General features: G+C 48.0%; 2 protein-coding genes across 4 annotated transcripts; one reads left to right on the top strand and one right to left on the bottom strand.

Annotated features, from left to right (window-relative positions):
• The first annotated feature begins 1,046 nt into the window (after positions 1–1,046).
• Positions 1,047–8,899, top strand: LIAS (lipoic acid synthetase). Of its 2 annotated transcripts, none has more exons than XM_076067490.1 (11): positions 1,047–1,353; positions 3,025–3,164; positions 3,267–3,360; positions 3,503–3,583; positions 3,853–4,009; positions 4,594–4,651; positions 4,775–4,903; positions 5,261–5,406; positions 5,987–6,057; positions 6,851–6,962; positions 7,126–8,899. In XM_076067490.1, exons 1-11 carry the CDS (start codon positions 1,213–1,215, stop codon positions 7,179–7,181), a joined length of 1,185 nt encoding a protein of 394 aa, XP_075923605.1. In that variant the 5' UTR covers positions 1,047–1,212; the 3' UTR covers positions 7,182–8,899. The 2 variants fall into 2 exon arrangements, with proteins under 2 accessions (XP_075923605.1, XP_032811159.1); XM_032955268.2 differs by having other exon boundaries at positions 1,052–1,353; positions 3,016–3,164.
• Positions 7,840–22,010, bottom strand: UGDH (UDP-glucose 6-dehydrogenase). 2 transcript variants are annotated; one of them, XM_076067489.1, is made up of 12 exons: positions 21,966–22,010; positions 17,464–17,644; positions 16,478–16,579; positions 15,956–16,156; positions 14,444–14,641; positions 13,868–14,015; positions 12,608–12,702; positions 11,537–11,667; positions 11,185–11,324; positions 10,918–11,009; positions 9,768–9,878; positions 7,840–9,229 (listed from the first exon to the last, which is right to left on the bottom strand). In XM_076067489.1, exons 2-12 carry the CDS (start codon positions 17,632–17,634, stop codon positions 9,119–9,121), a joined length of 1,500 nt encoding a protein of 499 aa, XP_075923604.1. In that variant the 5' UTR covers positions 17,635–17,644; positions 21,966–22,010; the 3' UTR covers positions 7,840–9,118. The 2 variants fall into 2 exon arrangements, with proteins under 2 accessions (XP_075923604.1, XP_032811156.1); XM_032955265.2 differs by lacking the exon at positions 21,966–22,010 and adding an exon at positions 20,845–21,958.
• Positions 22,011–22,230: the final 220 nt, after the last annotated feature.

Raw genomic sequence — 22,230 nt, 5'->3', positions numbered from 1 at the left:
TCACCACCACCACTACACTCCAAGGCCGTAGCCAGTCAACATTGGGGGGGACCAAATCCTCCAGGGGGTCTGGAACCCCCCCCCCACCCCAGAAAAAATGTAAATTTGAAAACTAATTTCCTGCCTAAAATATTAAACAATTCACTAACATATAGGATGGACTCTTTATATTTTTTACAATAATGTCTCATCGTGTATTTATTGTATTACATTGCTCTTCTATTTGGTTAATTCGGTAAAGTCAACCCCTACCTACCTTATTACAGACCAAGTCAGAACTTATTTGTCACCCCGTGCCCTCATAAATCTCAACGTTCATCCCACAAAGTCCCATCACAATGGAGAGAAACACAAATAGACACAAACACGTTGCCTCTGTTATTGATACAGCTGTACGCCGTATGGACCTGAAAACCCAACTCATCTGTACAATTATACGTGGTTAAACCGTGTGGGTTTACAGCTACGAAGTAATAACCGATCTGCACGTTTTGTTTACGTGACAAACCTCTACCAATGTGGCCGTGGCGGTGGTTTTAACGCCGCATTTATATTGACGCGATCTAAACCCCTCCAAACAACAACAACAGCAGCAGCAGTCCCCTCTTGTTATTTACGGAGAATGTATTTGGTATAACGCAGTCGAGTGCTCGTACAAAGACAAAGCTCCCCCGTGTAGCCTGGACAGACTGTGGGGGGCAAGTGTTGTTAGCGAGCACCCTATGAAGGCCGGGCACGGCACAACGAGGGGGTGGGTGGCACAACACCACGCCCGGCCGCCTTTGTCTCTCCCCATTTGGCGATGTTTTACTATACACCGCACCGGGTTACTCATTCTGAGGCTGAGTGGACCTGAGATTTAAAACAAAATCGTCACCGGTGTTTTGGTGGTGCCGCTCCCCCACCCACCGGGGGCGGCACCACCACCATCATCACCACTATCGTCACCACCACCGTCGTCACCACCATCATCATCACCACCACCATCATCACCACCACCATCGTCATCGTCAACGCGTCCCAGCTAGACCGGACAAGTCGAGAGCCGATCGCGTGGCGGCGCTCGTCGCGAGCAGTCGACGGCGGAGTTGATGGCTGGCGGGGGTCCCGTGTTAGTCGTCATCGTCGGCGGCGGCGGATCACTTCTGTGAGCGCGCGGTGCGGCCACCTCTCCTGACACCAACACCACCAACCACCTCGTCCCACGCGACGATGCCGACCTCGTCGCGGGCCCCGTTCGCGTTGGGCCGAGAGCTGCTGCTGCTTCTGGCCGCAACTCCGAGGCGGCCGCTGGGCGGCCCGTGGCGCAGCGCGCACTCCCCGCCGACCTTGGCGGAGGGCGGCCGAGAGCCGGTGAGACGAGGCCCCCTCTTTCTCTCTCTCTCTGCCTGGGATTCAGCCTGGCCCTGATCCCTCTGCCTGGGATTCAGCCTAGCCCTGATCCCTTTGCCTGGGATTCAGCCTGGCCTTGATCTCTCTGCCTGGGATTCAGCCTGGCCCTGATCCCTCTGCCTGGGACTCAGCCTGGCCCTGATCTCTCTGCCTGGGATTCAGCCTGGCCTTGATCTCTCTGCCTGGGATTCAGTCAGGCCCTGATCCCTCTGCCTGGGATTCAGCCAGGCCCTGATCTCTCTGCCTGGGATTCAGCCTGGCCCTGATCTCTCTGCCTGGGATTCAGCCTTGCCTTGATCTCTCTGCCTGGGATTCAGCCTTGCCTTGATCTCTCTGCCTGGGATTCAGCCAGGCCCTGATCCCTCTGCCTGGGATTCAGCCTGGCCCTGATCTCTCTGCCTGGGATTCAGCCTGGCCTTGATCTCTCTGCCTGGGATTCAGCCAGGCCCTGATCCCTCTGCCTGGGATTCAGCCTGGCCCTGATCCCTCTGCCTGGGATTCAGCTTGGCCCTGATCTCTCTGCCTGGGACTCAGCCTAGCCCTGATCCCTCTGCCTGGGACTCAGCCAGGCCCTGATCTCTCTGCCTGGGATTCAGCCAGGCCCTGATCCCTCTGCCTGGGATTCAGCCTGGCCCTGATCTCTCTGCCTGGGATTCAGCCTGGCCCTGATCTCTCTGCCTGAGATTCAGCCTGGCCTTGATCTCTCTGCCTGGGATTCAGCCTAGCCCTGATCCCTCTGCCTGGGATTCAGCCTGGCCCTGATCCCTCTGCCTGGGATTCAGCCTGGCCTTGATCTCTCTGCCTGGGATTCAGCCTGGCCTTGATCTCTCTGCCTGGGATTCAGCCAGGCCCTGATCTCTCTGCCTGGGATTCAGCCAGGCCCTGATCTCTCTGCCTGGGATTCAGCCAGGCCCTGATCTCTCTGCCTGGGATTCAGCCAGGCCCTGATCCCTCTGCCTGGGATTCGTGGGTTCTCCCTCCTGTGCGGTACCTGCCACGAGGTCCCCCCACCCTCTCCTCCTCTGGTGTTGACGTTGAGGTCCAGTCGGGTATTGGTGCCCTAACCCCCGTGGTTTGCTGTTTTACACTGAGCTCCTCGCCTGGTGCCTGCCTCCATTGAGGTCCTGACTTGGTAGATATCTTGCATGTCTGTGGCGATTACATGGACGTCATGTCTGTTATATACGTTTATATCTTGTCCGGTTCCTCCATCGAGTTTGTTATCGGTGCTTATCCTTGAGGTCCTAGCAAGTAACTACAGTCCCATAAAGTCTATTTCGAGGTCCACATTAATCTTCAGGTTTTATATAGATGCTGCTGTGGGTGTTCAGGAGGTCCTTGAGGGACCCACGGGTCTCCAGGAGGTCCTCAGCCGTCTTGAGGCCCTAAAAACGTCACCTGTTGCTCATTAAAGTCCTGTACTGTATCGTTTGAGTCCCCATAGATCTCCAGAAGATACCTAACCTTAATGCTCCCTCCCATGGGTCTCCCAGGATATCTAAAGGACACCTTGCATTTGGGACCTCATTCGGTCTCTTTTTTTAGTTGCCATTGATCTCAATAGTGTCCTGTTTACGTTACTTAAGTGCGTGTTTTTATATTCCTTATATCCATGTCTGCAAGGCTGGGCAGAAGGAGAAAGTTGAGGCCAGAAAACTAAAGCCGTTGCTGGAGGACGGGCCCGATCTGAAAGAGTTCTTGTCAGGGGACTTGGCAGATCGGAACAAATGGGATGAATATAAGGGGAATCTGATACGTGGCAAAGGAGAAAGGTAAGACTATTTGTGCACACAGAAGACGGCATCTACATTGTATGACAAAAAAAATACATTACTTGCATTTAACCCTCTTTTAAACTGATTCTATATTTAAAGGCTAAGGCTGCCTCCATGGCTCAAAACGAAAATTCCAGTCGGAAAAAACTACAACCGATTGAAGAACACACTCCGGGAGCTGAATCTGCATACGGTAAATACACTTTTTGTTACAGCTTACCGCTCTAGATTATAATTCATCCTTTGGAGTGACAAAATAATCACCCAAATCGGGCATCTGCATTTAAGTGATGTTCATGTCCGTGTATATTCTCTGCCTCCCCCATTGCTCTTAGGTGTGTGAAGAGGCTCGATGCCCCAACATTGGTGAATGCTGGGGAGGAGGCGAGTATGCTACAGCCACCGCTACCATCATGGTACTTTTGTGCTTTTTATGTTAGAATTTACTGAATCTATAAGTCATCATTATCGACATCCCCATCTCCCACTTCTCCCACCATCTCTTGTCACCTTCATCTTTCTCTGTTGATTATCGCAACATCACAGCGGGAGTGGTGGTATCAAAAAATAATAACATAAAACAAGCACGGGGAGGTCGTGCCGGCGTGAGGTTTATGTGGGTGCCGCGAGCGAGTGCACAACTCCTGACAGCGGCGGCGATGGTGGCACTGGCGGTGCGTTGCAGCTCATGGGAGACACGTGCACACGGGGCTGCCGCTTCTGCTCGGTGAAGACGGCGCGCGCGCCTCCTCCGCTTGACCCGGCCGAGCCGCACAAGACGGCGCACGCCATCGCCGCGTGGGGGCTCGACTACGTGGTGCTCACGTCGGTCGACCGCGACGGTGAGCGCGGTTGTCGAATGTGGCCCGTGGCAATGGATGCGTCGGCATGTGAAGCCCGTAGTGTTCCATAGGAAATAGCAAATGGATGCAAGTTAGAATGTTTTGTCTGCATTGGGTTGTAGTGACTCGGCGATACCCTCATATGATTCCATTGCATTGATTTTATGAATTGCGCATCAGCAGAGATTAATTAGGATTCATATTGTGGTCTGCTAAAGGAAATAGGAAGCGGGATTACTTAAATCTTGACTTGAAGCTTTCGTGACTGCAGGAATTCATACTCTTTGGGTCTTTCGGTAAAGCCACATAGATAGAATTTTTTTAATTACTTTTCTATCTTCGTGGCTTTACCGAAAGACCCAAAGAGTGGGGATTACTTAATTATTGTTTGGAATTTAACAACAATGTGTAAACGATTAAGTGATGCAGATGCTGGCGAGAATTTTTGTAATGTTGCTGCACTTTTTATACTGAAACACACATGTATGTTTTTTATACGTAAGTACACACCCTTGGCTTGCATAAGTCGCGAACATGTACACAGTGCAAATGCCTACCGCTAATAAAATATTTTCTTTCCCAAGACATATCTGATGGTGGTGCCGCGCACATCGCAGAGACCATTCGGCATCTCAAAGAAAAGTACACTTCCCTTTTGATACAAATCCCATTCACTTCCTTTTTAGTCCCAAGAATGGATTTTTAAAAATTAAAATGAACTTGAAAAAATGTGTTTTTCTTCATTCCACGTCGGCTCATGCTCAGGAAGCCAGAGCTCCTGGTGGAGTGTCTCACGCCTGACTTCCGGGGTGACCTCGCGGCTGTGGCGACGGTGGCATCGTCGGGCCTGGATGTTTACGCGCACAACGTGGAGACCGTGCGGGAGCTGCAGAGGTGAGTGAACCACGCATGTTCTGGGAGCACGTGTGTTTTCGCCTCATACACGTGTCTGGGTACTTTTTTTCCTCCAATATGCAAAACATTCCTTACGTAATTGGTCAATTGTCCCACTGCAGAACCCTCCTGAAAAGGGTCCTTAGACTCGGTAATGCTTTCCTGTAAAATAAATTACATTTATCCGTGTTTTTGGAGAGGATGATAAAGACTTGCATTTGTATCAGTTTCTTTAGAGATTTAAAGGACCCCTCTGTACTGTTTAGTAAGTCTGACATAACCCTGTACTTACAAGTGAGCTCATTGCTAGAGTTTAATTTTGGAGCTCTCTGCTTGTGTAATGTTTACCATTTACAGGAAGGCACGAGACCCCCGCGCCAATATCGACCAGTCGCTGAGCGTCCTGAGGCATGCTAAGGCAGTGCAACCGAGCCTGCTCACCAAAACCTCCATCATGCTGGGCCTCGGAGAGACGGACGAGCAGGTGATTTCTACCATGAAAGGTGAGTGGGGCAGCTCGACCAGACAGACGGAGCACTTCCGTGAAACAAATGTGACACATTTGGGGCATGTCGGGGCTGGAGGGAAAATGCAACTAAAAAACAAGTAGTTCTTATCTTTTAGATATATAGAAATGCTGTGTCCTGGACTGGCCAATGCAGGTTTGAAACTTTGTTGGTGAGAAAAAAAAATCCCTTCAAATCACATGTGTGTAGTTTTAGAATCCATAATGTCACTGACTTTGCATGGATATGTTTTCATTAGTGAATGCATCGCTTTTGCTAGAGTACCATGGGAGAGTACACAACCGTAATTTATGGACATCTTTTATTTTCTCACCATGAAATCTTGCCTTTTATCGAATATCCCATGTCACACAGCCAGAGTACGTAACTATAAGGGCTGCTTATGGGTTGCGTCTTCCTTTAATAGAGCAAAGCAGAACATGGCACAGCAAGGATCAGCACCTGACCATGCAGCATAGTTGAACAATATTTCTATTATTGTGAGCGGAGAAAATGTACTTTATGACAGTGATGCATTACCTCTTGGCATTACATGTGCCACATGTTGTTGTGGCAGAAATCCGAGATGCTGGAGTTGACTGCCTGACGCTTGGGCAGTACATGCAGCCCACAAAACGACACCTAAAGGTATGGCTCTCGGGAGAGCTTATCCAAAAGTCAAGTCATGCATGTGTCTCTATCGAGCAGACCAGCTTTTTGCTATTTCCGGCTTCCACCACTATTCATATGCAGACCATCAAGTGTCACTTCAAATAACAATCAGAGAATACATATCGCATGCATGTCAATTAACTAGTAGACAATCGCTCTAGATCACATGACAAAACAAGCTGTGCCACTACTCTATGCTATACAAAAATACTGAGTAAAGCATTGACCAAAAATTCAAACTAAGTCCCTTCTGAGAAGAGTCTTGAGGATAATTCAAAGGTCTATTGAATAAAAGGTTATTCGTGTTTAAAAAAAAAACAGTCATTGGGGTCCCTAAATGAAAAGAAGATGTAGCACAAGCTGAACCAAACAAGGGAACATAGCTCACCTTAAATGGGGTGCACCTGAAATGACCACATCGCCCTTTCCACTTGCCTTCCTTTTGGTCATCACAGACAATGCCATTGTTTGGGCAGAGTGCAGCCCATACACTGTAGTGTAAAATAATCCTGCAGCGAAATATTAATCCTATTCCAAACCCCAACTCTATCCATCCCCATAGTTTAAAAAAATATTTTTATTATATTTCAATCAGAGACCAGTATAGAGCCCAAACCGCAACATCCATCCATATAGTTAACATGAGCCCTTTAACACATGCATTACCCCCCCATTGGGCCTCAAAGGGGAGTAATCGGCAGCAGTGTTTCACAGAGCGACCATATTTTCAGCGCCTCTGCAGTGCAGGCCGTTTGTTTGCGGGTGCCAGGTGGAGGAGTACGTGACCCCGGAGAAGTTCCAGCAGTGGGAGCGTGTGGGGAAGGAGCTGGGCTTCGTTTACACGGCCAGCGGACCACTCGTGCGGTCCTCCTACAAGGCTGGTGGGTGCCCCACGTGATCGGAAAATATGATCGCGTTTCACTGACATTGCCTTGTGCCGATGCGTTTCACTGACATTGCCTTGTGCCAATGCGTTTCACTGACATTGCCTTGTGCCAACGCGTTTCACTGACATCGCCTTGTGCCAATGCGTTTCATGTACAGGTGAGTTTTTTCTGAAGAACCTACTGCAGCAGAGGAAAGTGGACGATCGTGCTTAATGCAGGGTGGCGAAGGCGCTTAAATGTGAAGGCTGCCGATGGAAATTATTGCAATTCGCCGTCTTTACGACAGTGCCTACAACACAACACCATTGTATAGCTGCTCTTGAGGGTAGGCAAGGACAAATGTAAGCCATTGGTGCAATTGATCCTCGGAATAATCATTAAATAGAAAAAATAATTTAAGTGTAATCTTCATGTGAATGGGATTGCGTTATTGTTTTTATGAAAGCTACTTGCATGTTTCATCACCCTTTATTATTTCAGGGTTATGAGTTGCAGGATATCCATTGTTTGCTTTGTAAAGGTGGTATAAGGTAGGGGTGGAAATAAGTCGGTTTCATCTTTTTGCTTATAAACTGCAAACATTGCACTGGAGCCTAAAACACTACACATTATATGTTACATCACTTCTAAGCATGGGAAACTGTTCGAAAGCTAACAGAATTAGTTGAAGCACTGCGGGTTAATTTGTATAAATGTACCATTTTGACTGCGTGCTGTGTCAAGCAACTGAATTGTAATTGCTTTAAATAGTTTTTTTGCGTAAGGCCAATTATTAATTGTCAGCAAGTCAATGAATGTTTGATTGAATGCACTAGCATTTGTTGAATGAATTAACGTGACTCTTGGTCTATGATCAAAATAAACGAAAACGTAAACAATATTGCTTTTTATTGTTACAAAAACAACTGCAGCATATTCCTTATTAAATGCTTAGAATGGTCCATGATTATAAAGATAATAAACGTGTAGGATTTGACAATGTAATATACCATTATAGTGTTAAAGTAACAACTGTGCTAAACATACAAAAATATGAATTTAAACAAATCGAAAAATAAAGTTTTCTTACGCAATTATTGCAGTATATGAATGCTCCCACTATAATTAAATTAAAACCATTCTGTAACATTTTCAAAATCGGAGCTCATTACTGTGCAGGTTGAAAAGACAGCACACAATTGTATGAATGTTTGGAGTTATTTGTTCCTCTGCAGCTAAACTCTGAACCCATGAACTATGAAACCACTGATTAATGTCAAGGTTGAACTGTGCCCATAGGTAGAGATTAACTCTACTTCTCTCTGAACTAAAACGTACAAAATACGTAATCATTCAAGTAAACCTTCAGCACACATGATACACATCGCACCCCTGGGAATACTCAACTTCAAGTGTTATGGTGACACAGCCTGTGAGCTTAGAATTTCAGCTGTGTGTATAACATATATGGCCAAGACATTTGATTAGCCACACATTAGGTATGGCCTTTCAACTTATCACAGCCAGGACAAAAGGGCTTTAGATTACACTGGAATAGAGTGCTGGCAAACCCGAGCATTTGAAAGGAGGAAATGCCTCATTGGACCACCGACCAAAATTCTACCACTTGTAAGACAAAACATCTGATGTAACAAGGTACAGCCAGCAGTAATAACTGCCTTGTGATTGGTGCAAATGCGTCGTGAAGGCAGGACACTACTACACCACTCTAAAAAACTACAAACATTTGTACCCAAGCCTCTGCCAAATCCAAACACATCCAACATTTAAATGAACTGAAATGTGCAGTGGTGCATGGACCGTCAAGAATCCAGTTGAGCATCCGCAAGGCTTTATGTAGGTACATCATTGTCCTGTTTAAACCACAGCGCGAGGTGCCTCTTGAGCGGATTTCACATTGGTAATAAAACATTCGTATGATCATTACAATACATTATCAGTTGTTGGACTCATCTCTTGAATGATTAAACATGCCACGTTTTTGTCGTTTCGCCAAGCGCGTGGTAGGATTCGGGCAACGTCTCGGGCACCACGGCACATTTTGTCTCTTCCCTTCGCTCGTGCGGTGGGGAACGCGCAACGTGGGCTGGGGGTGGTGGAGCTGTGCTGCCTGTGTGTCGTGTGACTCGGACCCCCGGGCTCAAACCTCCTCAGACCTTGGCGCGTTTCGCTGGAGGCGATTGCAGCTCCGCGTTCACGTCGGCGGCGCTCGGCGTGAACGGGATCCCGTTCTTCACCACGCGCTTCCCGATCGTCTCGATCTGCTCGCTCCGACACGTGGAAAGTGTCACGCATCATTCGGAGCGAATATATCGAGGCCGCATTTCCAACATTTATTCTCGGTCATCAAGGCCAGTGCCAATGATGTCTCCACGACTCACTGCAGTTTAATTTATGCTGGCGGATCATGAAACTGCTACACAGTTGGCACAAGACCCCTACGGTCTGCGCTCAGTTTCGTCGCCGACATCTGGCTTTAGTTCTTTGCCTTGGTCGTTGACCTCTGGGTGAGACTCCACTGCCCATCTCGGTGACCTGCCTTCCTCTTAATTAGTCCTGCCTATCACAATCTATTTTTCCTGATTACATTTACAACGCTTTCTAACCCTATATTCCAAAACTTCCAAGTTGCTTTCACGATGAAATTCCAACCATCCGCTGCATTTAGGTCCAGAGATTTCTTTACCATATTTGGGTAAAGTTGTCCAACGAACGATTGACGCAACATGGCTCGGAGGAATATAACATTTCAAGTGTTTAACCGGTAATTATTTTAAACAATTTGAATCATGGTAGCACCTGGAAGCCGATGTGCTGCAGCTTGTTGTGCAGCGTGTCCAGGATACGGCGGCCGTCAAACAGGAATGCTGGCTTCAGCATCCCCCCATAGATTCGCTCGTAGTCCAGCTCCTAACAGCACGCGTTGACGAGGGCAGTAGCGACAGAAAAGGGGATGTCGTTCAGTCAGGTGCAACTGCCAGGATGGATGTCGCAGTGAAGCGAATGCAACCTCGAGTCGCTAATGCTGACAAAAGGTAACTAACTACAGGCGTTGAGTCAGCTGCTGGCCTTAACAGTAGTTACATTACAGGGACATTTAGCGTGATACACTTTGTAAGTACATATACTGTTGAACTTCCTTTGCACCGTACATAGCCAACCATGCTAATCAGAGATGTAGGAAAATAACTGTCAGCAGTCATTAAATATCTATACTTTTATCCAAGTATAGGTCTGTTTCATCACCAATATAAAGTAATTGTTTTACTGTACTGTATATCCATCCAGCCGGAGTTGGATGGATTAATCCAGCAGTGGATAGACAATGGCTGCTCCTGATGATGGTAACTTTTTCACTCGCACACGAGAGTAACTGTGCTATACAATGTTTTGGAAAGTCACATTTACTGCACAACTAATATCCCCGTGAATAACCGTGGCGAATATCTCCTTGCCTGACATGTTGTTTGTTAAATTTCGATTTAAAGCTTTCGTGACTGCAGGGATTCATATTCTTGGTTCTGTCGGTAAAGTCACGTAGAAGGGAAATAAAAAAATAATAAAAACAATAAAATTCTCACGACGTTTTGACTGCAACACAAGCAATCATCATCAGATGTGAAAACCACAGCAAGAAAATTTTGTTTGTGTTGCAATCGAAACGTGATAATTGTTTTATTTTTTTTATTTCCCTTCTACGTGACTTTACCGAAAGAATCAAGAATATGTTGTTTGTTACTTCATACAGTCTCATTTGAGCTGTTCCATGTTTGTCAAAACACGTTTTTTTCTCACTTGGCTGCTGATGATCATGACAATGTCAAGCACAAGCCCTTTCAATTCTGCCGGTAAAAGCAGCAGTCACGTCGGCCCCACTGTATACACGCGCGCGGCAGTCGGGGTCTGGCGCCGAGTAAACGGCGAGCCTGAGCCCCAAGATGAAGCTCACCTTGAACAGGTCCCACTCAGTGCAGATGACGATGGCGTGAGCTCCCTCGCACGCCTCGTACGGGTCGCTCACGATCGTCACCAGCTGCGAAACTGACGGCAGAGGAAGGGAAAACAAAGGGCGGCTTCAATCACCACACGTGACACATCGAGAAGAAGTCGGCATGCTCCGTCAGCAAGCTCCCAGCATCATGAAACGACCTCCGCTTCTTGCCGTGTTCGCTAGCCTGCTGTCGGACGGTGCGCGAGCAGCCATTCCTTGGCTCACCTCTCTCAGGCTCATCGCCGGAGATGGCCGGTTGTGAGAGGTCCTGCACAATCTGCTCCTTCTTCACTTTGGGGTCGTAGATCTGCAGACGTGCGCCCTCGTCCATCAGGTACTTGCTGATGTAGATGCTCGAGGACTCCCTGTCGCGGAGGACATGGCACAGCGCTTGATGGGCACGATGCCCCGATAAGAGTGGGACATTTGCGCCCACGAAAGCCACACGCGCATCGTGTATCCAAATCAATGAGAATGTAAACACAAAGCCAAGTTAACCGAAATTAAGGCCTCTGTAAAGCGTTAATTCAAATGAGATTTTTTAAAGTTTTTTTTCTTTTTTTCCCACGGTTCCTACCTTGTATCCCCCGTGTCCTTCTTGAACGCGAACCCGAGCAGAGCGATCTTCTTGTCGGTCACCGTGTTGAAGAGGCAGCCGATGATCCTGGTGGCGAAGCGCCGTCGCTGATACTCGTTGATCTCGATGACCTGAGCCGCCATAGAACCGGCGGGTTGAGGCAGCACGGCAGAACGAGTGCACGCAGGGAGGGGATATGAGTAGGCACAAAGCACATCGGAGCAAACCAACTATGTTCACATGTCCCTTTCACTCCAAATGTGTAAACATGCCCATGTTTAAACTTAAAATATTCTGATAAAAATTACAAACTGCTGCCGTGGCGCAATGGTTAGCACACTCGAAGTGAAACAATGGGTCAGTTGACACAATGGGTGAGTTGAAACAATGGGTGAGTTGCTTAAATTCCCCTGCCTTTCTCCACCTAGCAGTACAAATGGGTACACCTCAGTTATTCTATTAGTACGTTGCGTGCTCTCTCTCAATCTTTCTTGAATGGAGGCTCTTCTACCAGCTGGGCTGCTTTGCCTTTACCACCTTTCCCCTTCAATAATAAGTTCTCCCTGGCTTGTGTCGGCCATGGGGGTTATTAGGTTATATGTCAATAAGCTCAACAGTGCAAGTGGATCAACACAGTGGAGTCCCAAGATCAGTTCAGATATCACTCCTCGCTGATGATAGTGGCTGCGAATCAATCTCGGATCGCCGGGTCTTTGACGCAGTGCACTCACCACTCCACCACTGCTCCACCCAATGTTTAAAACAGGAAATGCAATTTCAAATTATACCTAACAGGAGATCGTGCTAATACGTCAATAACAATTTAACCAGACTGCCACCTGTTTCGGGTGAAGGACACGGATAAGGGGACACCTTATAGCCTATTGCTCAATACTGGTGGATGAAGCAAGAATAGAGTTCACTCAAGAACCGAAGCACGCGAGGTGTAACTGGACCAAAGGTGAGTCAACGACCATTTCAGAATTGTAAGGCTATGGAAGGAATGGCACTAGGCTCATGTGCGTGGCACATTGGGCTTTTTTCCAGCGAGGAGTAGAGTGACGCACTCACCTGCTGCCAGTAACGTGCCACCTCTGGGAGGTTGAGTGCTTCACACAGGTAGACCAGATTGAGCACGTCCTTCTGGAAACAGCTGCCTCCAAAACCTGCATACAGCAGCAACAACCACAAGACACACGAAACAGCCGCATGCTAAATTGCAGTGCATTGAGCTGCCACTGGGCCTAGGACCAAATCACCTGGAATGCACCCAAATGTCATTAGTTCTCTAAAGCTAAGCAGAGTTGAGCCTGGATAATCCTTGGATGGGTAATCACCATCCACAAAACAGGTTGTCATTGGGCTTGCGGGGCAAAGTGGCGGGCAGCAGAGGGCAGAGCGGCAACATTCATTGTACTGTATTCTACTTCCACGCTCCCCTACATCACCAACCCACACTGACCAATGTGTTGAAGTATGGTCAAATAACCCACACCGTGTGGGCACCCCTCATCCAGCAGTGGATTGACAAAAGGACTACGTGTACATAAACTACACTGTTTATGTACACGTATATAAACGGTACAAGTACATAAACTGGGCAAAGCAGAATGAGGACAAGGGTGCTCGCAAATGACCGAATCAGAATATTTATTTATACTGGAGGAATCCAATTAGCTATAAAGCTCTTTTCCACAGTCCAGTAGATGTGCCAGTGAAATGTGCCAGTGAAATGTGCCAGTGAAGACAAGAATCCTGGGAGCACGAGGACAACATGGGCCTTCAACGTACGTGGATGCGTGCAGACTCCCCCATCTACACCAGCCTGGGGGTGTGCATTGGCCTTGCGGGTGTGCGTGGCTGTATGGTCTGGTCACTGTTGGTTAATAGGGAGTGCAAATTCACGTACGCCTCAAGAGCACGGATGTATGGGTGAAGGGAGCTCCAGACCACGGGGAAAGCAATACAAAATTAGCAACTTCTCACAGAGTGAAGATTGAATGGGAGCCTCAATAGATAGACTCAGCTGCTGGAGCAAAGAGTGCGTGGAGAGTACAGTGAGATGAGACGGTAGGGGTAGGAGTCAATTGAGGATAGAGTTGAAAGGGAATGGTAGTGGAATGCATGGAGGGTAGTGGAGTGAGATGAGAGGGTATAGAGGTACAAGTGAATTGAGGGGAGTAGAGGTGAGAGGAGTGAGGTAGAGTGCATGGAGGAGTTGTCAATTCAAGTAAATTTTATTTTGGTTTACAACAGGAGTGGAGAGGACCGTCAGGCGAGAGGAGAGGTGTCACCCTGTCTATGGAGGTGTGTGTGGCCACATTCTCGTACCAACGCTGGCCTTGAGGAAGCAACAGCCGATGCGCCGGTCGGTGCCAATGGCGTGCGCCACTTGCTCTACGTCGGCGCCTGTTGCTTCGCACACCGCGCTGATCGAGTTGATGCTGCTGATACGCTGAGCCAGGAACGCGTTGGCTGCCTGTGTGCATGCAAGGCCTTAACATTTTAAAAATCGCGTTATTCACTGTTAAAGCGTTTTAACTTTTTGATAAACATGTACATTCATTGTAGATTTTTACCAAGCCATCATCATATACCGTATAAAGATTACATATGGATATGAGTACTGTGTAATGACTGGAAAAACATTGTAGCTGGAAAATGTTGGCAATATATCTGAAAAAATGAGAACTGGTCGAAGGGTTTCGGTGAATGAATTCACACAAATGACGACTGAGACAAATATGACTTGTGATGCCATCCCATGATGACGGACGATAAAGAGAAAAATGTTAATTCGATGACAAAAAAACCCACAACCAAATCAACAAAACAATAACGTAACGTGCAACACAAAGTGAGAAGCAAAAAACTGAAAAATAAACCAAATAAAAAGTAAAGGCGCACAAGTTTGGAGAGCTCTGAGGACCAGGTGTTGGTGGCGATGATCTTGTTGCTCGGCACCCAGTGCAGGTAGACGGCACTCAGCGCTGCCACGGCGCGCTGGCCCTCGCTCGTCTCGTCACCGCCAATCAGAACGCGGTCCGGGTTCTTGAGGTCCCGGATTGCCGTGCCCTCCGCCAGGAACTCGGGGTTGGACAGCACCTACGATCGGCACGACGAAACAAATCGCAGCAAGTGTGCGTGGTCCATTAACGGACACACGTGTACAGCGTTGAGTTAGTCCCTTTGTCCCTCCCCGGGACAGAAGGTTCTCCTTCAAGGGATAAATTTGACTTGTGCTGGGCTTATATTGAGCGCTGAACTAGGAAGAGATGAAAATATAAAATTGAGGATGAAATCCCTAAACAAGCCATACTCAAGGTTATTCTGGCGAGTTTGGTTAAGGAAGCCAGTTTGGTTAGTTTGGTTTACGAAGTCAGCTAGAGCTCCTGGTCATTAATCTGAGTCCCTACCACTTATATTAACTGTTAGTCACGTAACAATTGATTGATACATGCATTACATGTTGTGTCAAAGAATCAATCATTTACAAGTTCTGCAAATCATACGTAAATATACCCGACCCTAAAGATGCAAACAAGACAGAACGTGATGAATATTTTTTTCAGCCGAACTCAAAGAGCAGTGATTAAAATTAACTGAGAAATGCTACAAGCTAAGACAATAGAGACGAAACAAAGACAAACATTTATTAATTATTGAAATTAATTACCTGAAATTCGACAACCTACCGAATTTCCAGGGGGGAATGATTATTACACGTCTATGGTAAGTTGCCAAAACACAGCAAAGACCAAGACGTTTTCGTCTTCCCTTCATGTAATGTTCTGACTCGCTCCAACTGGACATCTGTGAAAAAGAGCTTCATAGCTCATCGGATTCCTCTAGCATAAATATTCTGATTCAGATTCACTGTGCCGGTAACATGGCCGAGCGGTAGAGCGTCCTAACTTCCCAAATACGAAACATTTCCCGCAAATTACTTAATTGGGAAAGCACATAGCAACGTCGCTATAGTGTCAAACTACCGCAGACTGCGCGGTGTATGTGAAACAACATAGTGCCTTCGTGATAGGCTAACAATAATAAAATGGCACGATTTGATTAGTTTAACCCTTTCCTGTTCCGAGACGTGTGCAAGCTGTTGGGTGGGTCCTGTTAACCTCGGAATCTCGGAATGTGCAAGTGGTTCAGTGTTAATTTTATCCAGAGACACAGTGCCGCTTTTTTTGAAGACATCGTACTCACCGCAGAGAACTGTAGTGACACGATCGCCGCACTCTCCGATAGCTAGTGCTAAACTGTTTCCGCACGCCCCCCCCGCCCCCCCCCGGCAAGGCCTTTTTACTTCAGATTCCATTCCGATGATGTACACGTACGTCATTGGAACGGGAGGGCAGTGAGAGCCACTGCTTGGACCTCCAACTGCCACCACGAGCAACCCCGTTGAGGCACCTGCAGGTGCAGGTCGGGCTTTGTGTTGGCGTCGAAGATGCGCTTGATGCTCTCGGCAGCGCGCACGGGCACAGTGCTCTTCTCCACCACAATCTTGTAGCCGGTGGCGAGGCCCACGATGCGGCGAGCGCACGCCTCGATGTACTTGAGGTCGGCCGCCCGGCCCTTGCCAATGCCGAAAGTCTTGGTGGGAGTGTTCACCTGCGGCGAAATGCAAAATGCTTTTAGGTTAACGACTCAGAAAGACTTCCCTTCCCCAACTGGCACGAACCAGCATGGTCAAATATGGTCAAACTGCCCCCCTATGGCCAGCACTGTATGGGAAGGCCTTCATCTCGCTCTGGATTGACAATGGGATGTGATTAATATAATTATTATGAAATTGCACTCCGGATTTTACTTTTATTAGCCTCGTAAGGTGGATATGAACAATCTCCAATTAGGTGTTTTTCTTTTCCCAGGTAGCTCCTATGCGTACTGGATAATCCATCGGACTGTGATTTCTCACACCAACAAACCCACCGAGATGAAGATGAGGTCAGCTTCTTTGATGGCCACATCGATGTCCGTGGAGAAGAAGAGATTCTGGCCACGGCACGACTCCACCACCTCCTGCAGCCCCGGCTTCAAGCGAGGACAAGCCCAGAGCGAAAACAACGAGTCATTATCGGCGATTGTCTATCCACTACTGGACGAAGACCTCGCCATGCCACGCATGTCATCGCGAACCCTCACGGTCCTGTGAAGCCACAATACGTCCCACTCCTGCGCTGTTCTCATCAGTCTATCTCTGTGTAGTCATCCATGCAGCCACATTCTTTCCTTTGGCTGCCATTCCATCTACCAGTCTCATTTTTCAGTCATCATCGCTTTGAGCGAAGTGTCCTGACGAAGCCCACTTACTTTTCTGAAAGGCAAATATGACATCAGCAATGTACATTTGTTTTTCAATCCATGCACTCCTCTATCTATTACTCAGCATTGTTAGTTGTAAACTATTTAGATTTAGTTTTACTGTTGTGTCGGGGATGCTGCTGCGATGTAATAATTAGCACACTGCACTTGCAATGCAGAGACCACTGGTTTAATCTCCTGGCGTGACAGTTACAAGTGGGCAAAGTTGCCTAAATCCCCCCACCTCTGTCCACCCAGCAGTATAATGAGGGGTGGGGTAAACTGTGGGTACTTGCTTCTCTTCTAAGACGCCCCTGCCAGCGTAGAAGAGTAGGATAAATACCCTCCCGTGGGGCTCGCCAAAGCTCCCCCTAGCTGACATCCTTTCGCCAGCTGCGGAATGAGCAACCAATCGTGGGGCTGCACCCTTCTCGCTCCATGTTTTGTCGCCCACTCGCTCGCCATTAGTCGTTTTCCCGTTACGTAGAGCCAAGCAGAAACAAAAGAAGGGCGATGGATACCGTCCTTGGGGCGGCGGGGCGGGGGGGGGGGGGCGGGACGACGACGACGAGAGTGGCATCAGGAGAGGGCGTTAGGAGGGGGCAGCGTCTCACCTCGAAGATGGGCAGCGTGGGCGAGTTCCAGGCATGGATGCGCTGCTCGTTCACATCGACGACGGTGACACGCACCTCGGGGCACATGTGCGCGATCACGCTGCACGTGGGGCCGCCCACGTAGCCCGCGCCGATGCAGCAGATCTTGCGCACGACCACGTTCTCCGCCATCGAGTCGGGCCTGATGCGCCGCAAGACAAACATATCCCCAACGTGTGGCATTCCTCGGACTCGCAAGATGTTATTTCAGCCCGTAAGGCCCACTGGGCGAAATGGCTCTTTTGCAAAGACGGCCACAGGGTGGAGATTGACGGCGATGGTGGCCGTTCCAGGACATTGCAGGGTAGGAATGTGCATGCTAACGGGAATAAAAACCAAAATTACTTTTTTATTTCTACGAAACCCACGCCAACACACTCGGTGCAAAAAGAACAGTTCTCTAAAAGAAATCAAACACGGTGTAAACGATTTAACGGAGTTTTGGAGCCAAATGATGTTAGCGAACACCTATTAAGGTCAGCACGAGTGGTGTGGCCGGCACCACATCTGGTAGCCTCTGTCCTCCCCAGTGCTGATGCGCACACACCGCACCAGGCTGAATCAACCGAGTGGGAGACCCAGGATCCGTTCATATATTTGACAGGGATGTTAGCTGTGGCTGGGAATCAAACTGGGGCTGCCGGGTTCGTAAAACTACGCCATTGTGCCCCACACACGATCCATACACATGTCCACGTATTTTTCCTACCCAAACGCGCAATCCTGGATCTAGTGGTTGTCATGTACAAAAAAAAAGTCAGCTCACTGCTGGATATTCCGGGGAGGCGGCAAGTGTGCCTTCGTTCTTAACAGATGTTAAGTCGGCTTAAGCAGAGCTGCTGTTCTATTTGTGCGTATGGCAATATGTTCAGGAGCTAAACGGCCAGTGTCAACGTGTTTATAGCCACGACGAGAGGGCCTCAAACTGTGGAACACAAAAACGCACACGAATTCTCTTTTGTAATACCACGAATGTGGCCACATGTGCGGTACCGTGCCATAAAATACGCTTTAAAAATGACATTGGCCATGCAAATCTGTCCTGTCAGCCTGAATCATCCCTTTACGCGGGAAGCTGTGTTAAGAAAATGTTCGTAACTCCCAGAGTACCGGTGTGCACAATTTAAAACCTGCAGAGTATTGCCAAATACACGTGTAGTAGTGGTGAGTGTAATAGTGGTGAGTGTAGTAGTGGTGAGTGTATTGGTGGTGAGTGTAGTAGTGGTGAGTGTAGTAGTGGTGAGTGTAGTGGTGGTGAGTGTAGTGGTGGTGAGTGTAGCGGTGGTGAGTGTAGTGGTGGTGAGTGTAGCGGTGGTGAGTGTAGCGGTGGTGAGTGTAGTGGTGGCGAGTGTAATGGTGGTGAGTGTAATAGTGGTGAGTGTAGTAGTGGTGAGTGTATTGGTGGTGAGTGTAGTAGTGGTGAGTGTAGTAGTGGAGAGTGTAGTAGTGGTGAGTGTAGTAGTGTTGAGTGTAGTGATGGTGAGTGTAGTGGTGGTGAGTGTAGTAGTGGTGAGTGTATTGGTGGTGAGTGTAGTAGTGGTGAGTGTAGCAGTGGTGAGTGTAGCGGTGGTGAGTGTAGTGGTGGTGAGTGTAGTGGTGGCGAGTGTCTATTTGTGTTTCTCCCTTGTGATGGGACTTTGTGGGATGAACGTTGAGATTTTCTAAAGGCACGGGGGTGACCAATACTGTCTGAATTGGTCTGTAATATAAGGTAGGCGCTGATAAGGGGCTGAGGTAGGCACTGACAAGGGGTTAACAGGTTTGCACTCAGATCGAGAGGTTTGATGCTTCCCTGTGTAAACAATAATTATGACAATTCATCCGATGCTCTCCACCATTCACTATCCTCCGTATCGAATTGCTGCTGCTGCTATTGTTGTCAGCCTGCAGCGGTCTCCTGCCAGACAAACGCAACCCACATTTTATTACATTCCTTCCTTTTAGTTACACTTTGATTCTTTCGGTGAAGTCACGTAGAAAGACAATAAATTAGATAATAGAATACGACGTTTCGATCGCAACACGAGCAACCGTCATCAGGTTTGAACTAAATTTGAGAGAGAGACAAAACACAGACACGGAGACACACAACACAGACACACAAGCAGAGAGAGACAACACAGACACACAGAGAGAGACACACAACTTAGACACACAGAGACACACAACAGACACAGAGAGAGAGACACACACAACACAGACACACAGAGAGAGATACACAACACAGACACACAGAGAGAGACACACAACACAGACACACAGAGAGAGACACACAACACAGACACACAGAGAGAGACACACAACATAGACACACAGAGAGAGAGACACAACACAGACACAGAGACACACAACACAGACACACAGAGAGACACACAACACAGACACACAAGCAGAGAGAGACAACACAGACACAGAGACACACAACACAGACACACAGAGAGAGACACACAACACAGGCACACAGAGAGAGACACACAACACAGACACACAGAGAGAGACACACAACACAGACACACAGAGAGAGACACACAATATAGACACACAGAGAGAGACACAATATAGACACACAGAGACACAACACAGACAGAGAGAGACACACAACATAGACACACAGAGACACACAACACAGACACAAAGAGAGAGACACACACAACATAGACACACAGAGAGAGACACACACAACACAGACACACACACAACACAGACACACAGAGAGAGACACACAACACAGACACACAGAGAGAGACACAAAATAGACACACAGAGAGAGACACGCAACATAGACACACAGAGAGAGACACAACACAGACACAGAGAGAGACACAACACAGACAGAGACACACAACATAGACACACAGTTATTGTCAAGTAGCGACTTCCGGATTCTTTGAATGAATCTGATCCTCTTGCCTGATCTCGGTACCCACTTCGTAATGAACGTTGCACAGTACTGTTGTGACCGGTGCGTTGGCTTAACCATGCATACAAAAACACAACACGGGCGTCCAACAACAGCCTCAACATACATACGGAGCAAGATAACTTCAACACGTCAATCACTGCCTCAAGTGAAAACATGATATATTATTTTAAAATAAACTATTGCATGTTATTTAAAGCCAGTGTTGAAGACGAAACCCGTTTTTTTTGTTAATTGTACATCATGACCAACGCAGAAGCAACCATCGCCAAATAATGAGTTTAATACGGAAGAGCCGGTAGCTAATGCCGATACATCTCCGGTTAAGTCGTGTTCGTCATGTGACGTGCCCATGTCTGTCACCTTAACAAGCAACAGCATCGAGGTGCGTGTCAGGCGAGTGGAGGTGCGGTGCAACGTACTGTCTTCTGCTGCTACAAGACGTGAGATTCCACCCTTGCTCCCTCGTTCCGTCGCTGCTGCTGCTGCTACAAGTCGTGGGATTCCACCCTCGTTCTGCTGCTACTACAAGACGTGGGATTCCACCCTCGTTCTGCTGCTGCTACAACACGTGGGATTCCACCCTCGTTCTGCTGCTACTACAAGACGTGGGATTCCACCCTCGTTCTGCTGCTGCTACTACAAGACGTGGTATTCCACCCTCGTTATGCTGCTGCTACTACAAGACGTGGTATTCCACCCTCGTTCTGCTGCTGCTGCTACTACAAGACGTGGTATTCCACCCTCGTTCTGCTGCTGCTGCTACTACTACAAGACGTGAGATTCCACCCTCGTTCTGCTGCTGCTACAACGTGGGATTCCACCCTCGTTCTGCTGCTGCTACTACAAGACGTGGTATTCCACCCTCGTTCTGCTGCTGCTGCTACAAGACGTGGGATTCCACCCTCGTTCCGTTCGCAACCGCTGCAGCAGGAGACGGGGCCACGTGGACTTCGCTCTCAGCTGATGGGGAGGGGCGGGCCTGGCGGGTCGCGGAGTGATGACGTCACGGCCAACGGCACGCGGAGACAACACGAATGACGTCAGTTTAACGCGTCGGCTTTCGCGACCAATGTGACTGTATCCGTAATAAGTAGGAAAACCGATTCACAATTCTGGCTAATGGCCCGATTAAGCTGGTTTGTAATCAACAGCGAAACGTCGTACTCGAGTTTGTAAATGTTGTTGTTGGGTTTACTCTCCAGCACACCGATGTAATCTTGATTTGAAACTTTCGTGAATGCAGGAATCCACAGAGCGTAGTACGATTTACTTTCCAAAAAAAAATCAGCAGACTACCTGCTGGATATCTCCTCACTGTTTCGAAGAACAAACGTGACCTAAGGTCCTCGCTCGCCTACCAGCTTCACATTCCTTATTGCCGTACAAATACTGGAGGGAAGGGCCTTTTGCTGTTGATGCCCCCAGGGTCTGGAATGCTATCGATCGCCAATGCTATCGATCGCCAATAAACTGCAACTTGGATCACCACTTGTGAGGTCTTCACTCAAAACTGCTCTAGAGGAGTTGTACACCGCCCTACCTGCCACTCCTATGGGGCCGTCCAATAATGACGTCACGCACCTCGGAGGGGGGGGGGCGGTCAGACATTTGTGACGATGTGTGACGAGGTGGGGGGGGGAGGTTGAGAAATGTGACGTCACATCAAAATGCGCAACTTTAAATAAATATAGACAACGCGTTCTACTTAATTAAATAGACTTTTTAAATAAATGTTTTCTCCTACAACATCAGAGTGCAGCGGCACATTAAATACGCACTACAATGACAATAGTTTAAGCGATTTG

Source organism: Petromyzon marinus, chromosome 16 (genome assembly GCF_048934315.1).
Source record: "Petromyzon marinus isolate PM22_M1 ecotype Great Lakes invasive population chromosome 16, UKy_Petmar_22M1.pri1.0, whole genome shotgun sequence".
Taxonomy (NCBI): Eukaryota; Metazoa; Chordata; class Hyperoartia; order Petromyzontiformes; family Petromyzontidae; genus Petromyzon; species Petromyzon marinus.
This window is presented reverse-complemented; position numbering and strand designations above follow the sequence as displayed.

Bases quoted from the DNA above. Each gene is read 5' to 3' on its own strand.
- LIAS (XM_032955268.2), top strand. From the start codon at position 1,213: ATGCCGACCTCGTCGCGGGCCCCGTTCGCGTTGGGCCGAGAGCTGCTG. The intron at 5,407-5,986 runs GTGAGTGGGGCA...TTGTTGTGGCAG, and splicing joins GGTGATTTCTACCATGAAAG to AAATCCGAGATGCTGGAGTT. The intron at 6,963-7,125 runs GTGGGTGCCCCA...TTTCATGTACAG, and splicing joins GCGGTCCTCCTACAAGGCTG to GTGAGTTTTTTCTGAAGAAC.
- UGDH (XM_076067489.1), bottom strand. From the start codon at position 17,634: ATGGCGGAGAACGTGGTCGTGCGCAAGATCTGCTGCATCGGCGCGGGC. The intron at 16,580-17,463 runs GTGAGACGCTGC...CCTCGCTTGAAG, and splicing joins CCACGCTGCCCATCTTCGAG to CCGGGGCTGCAGGAGGTGGT. The intron at 16,157-16,477 runs GTGGGTTTGTTG...ATTTCGCCGCAG, and splicing joins CTGACCTCATCTTCATCTCG to GTGAACACTCCCACCAAGAC.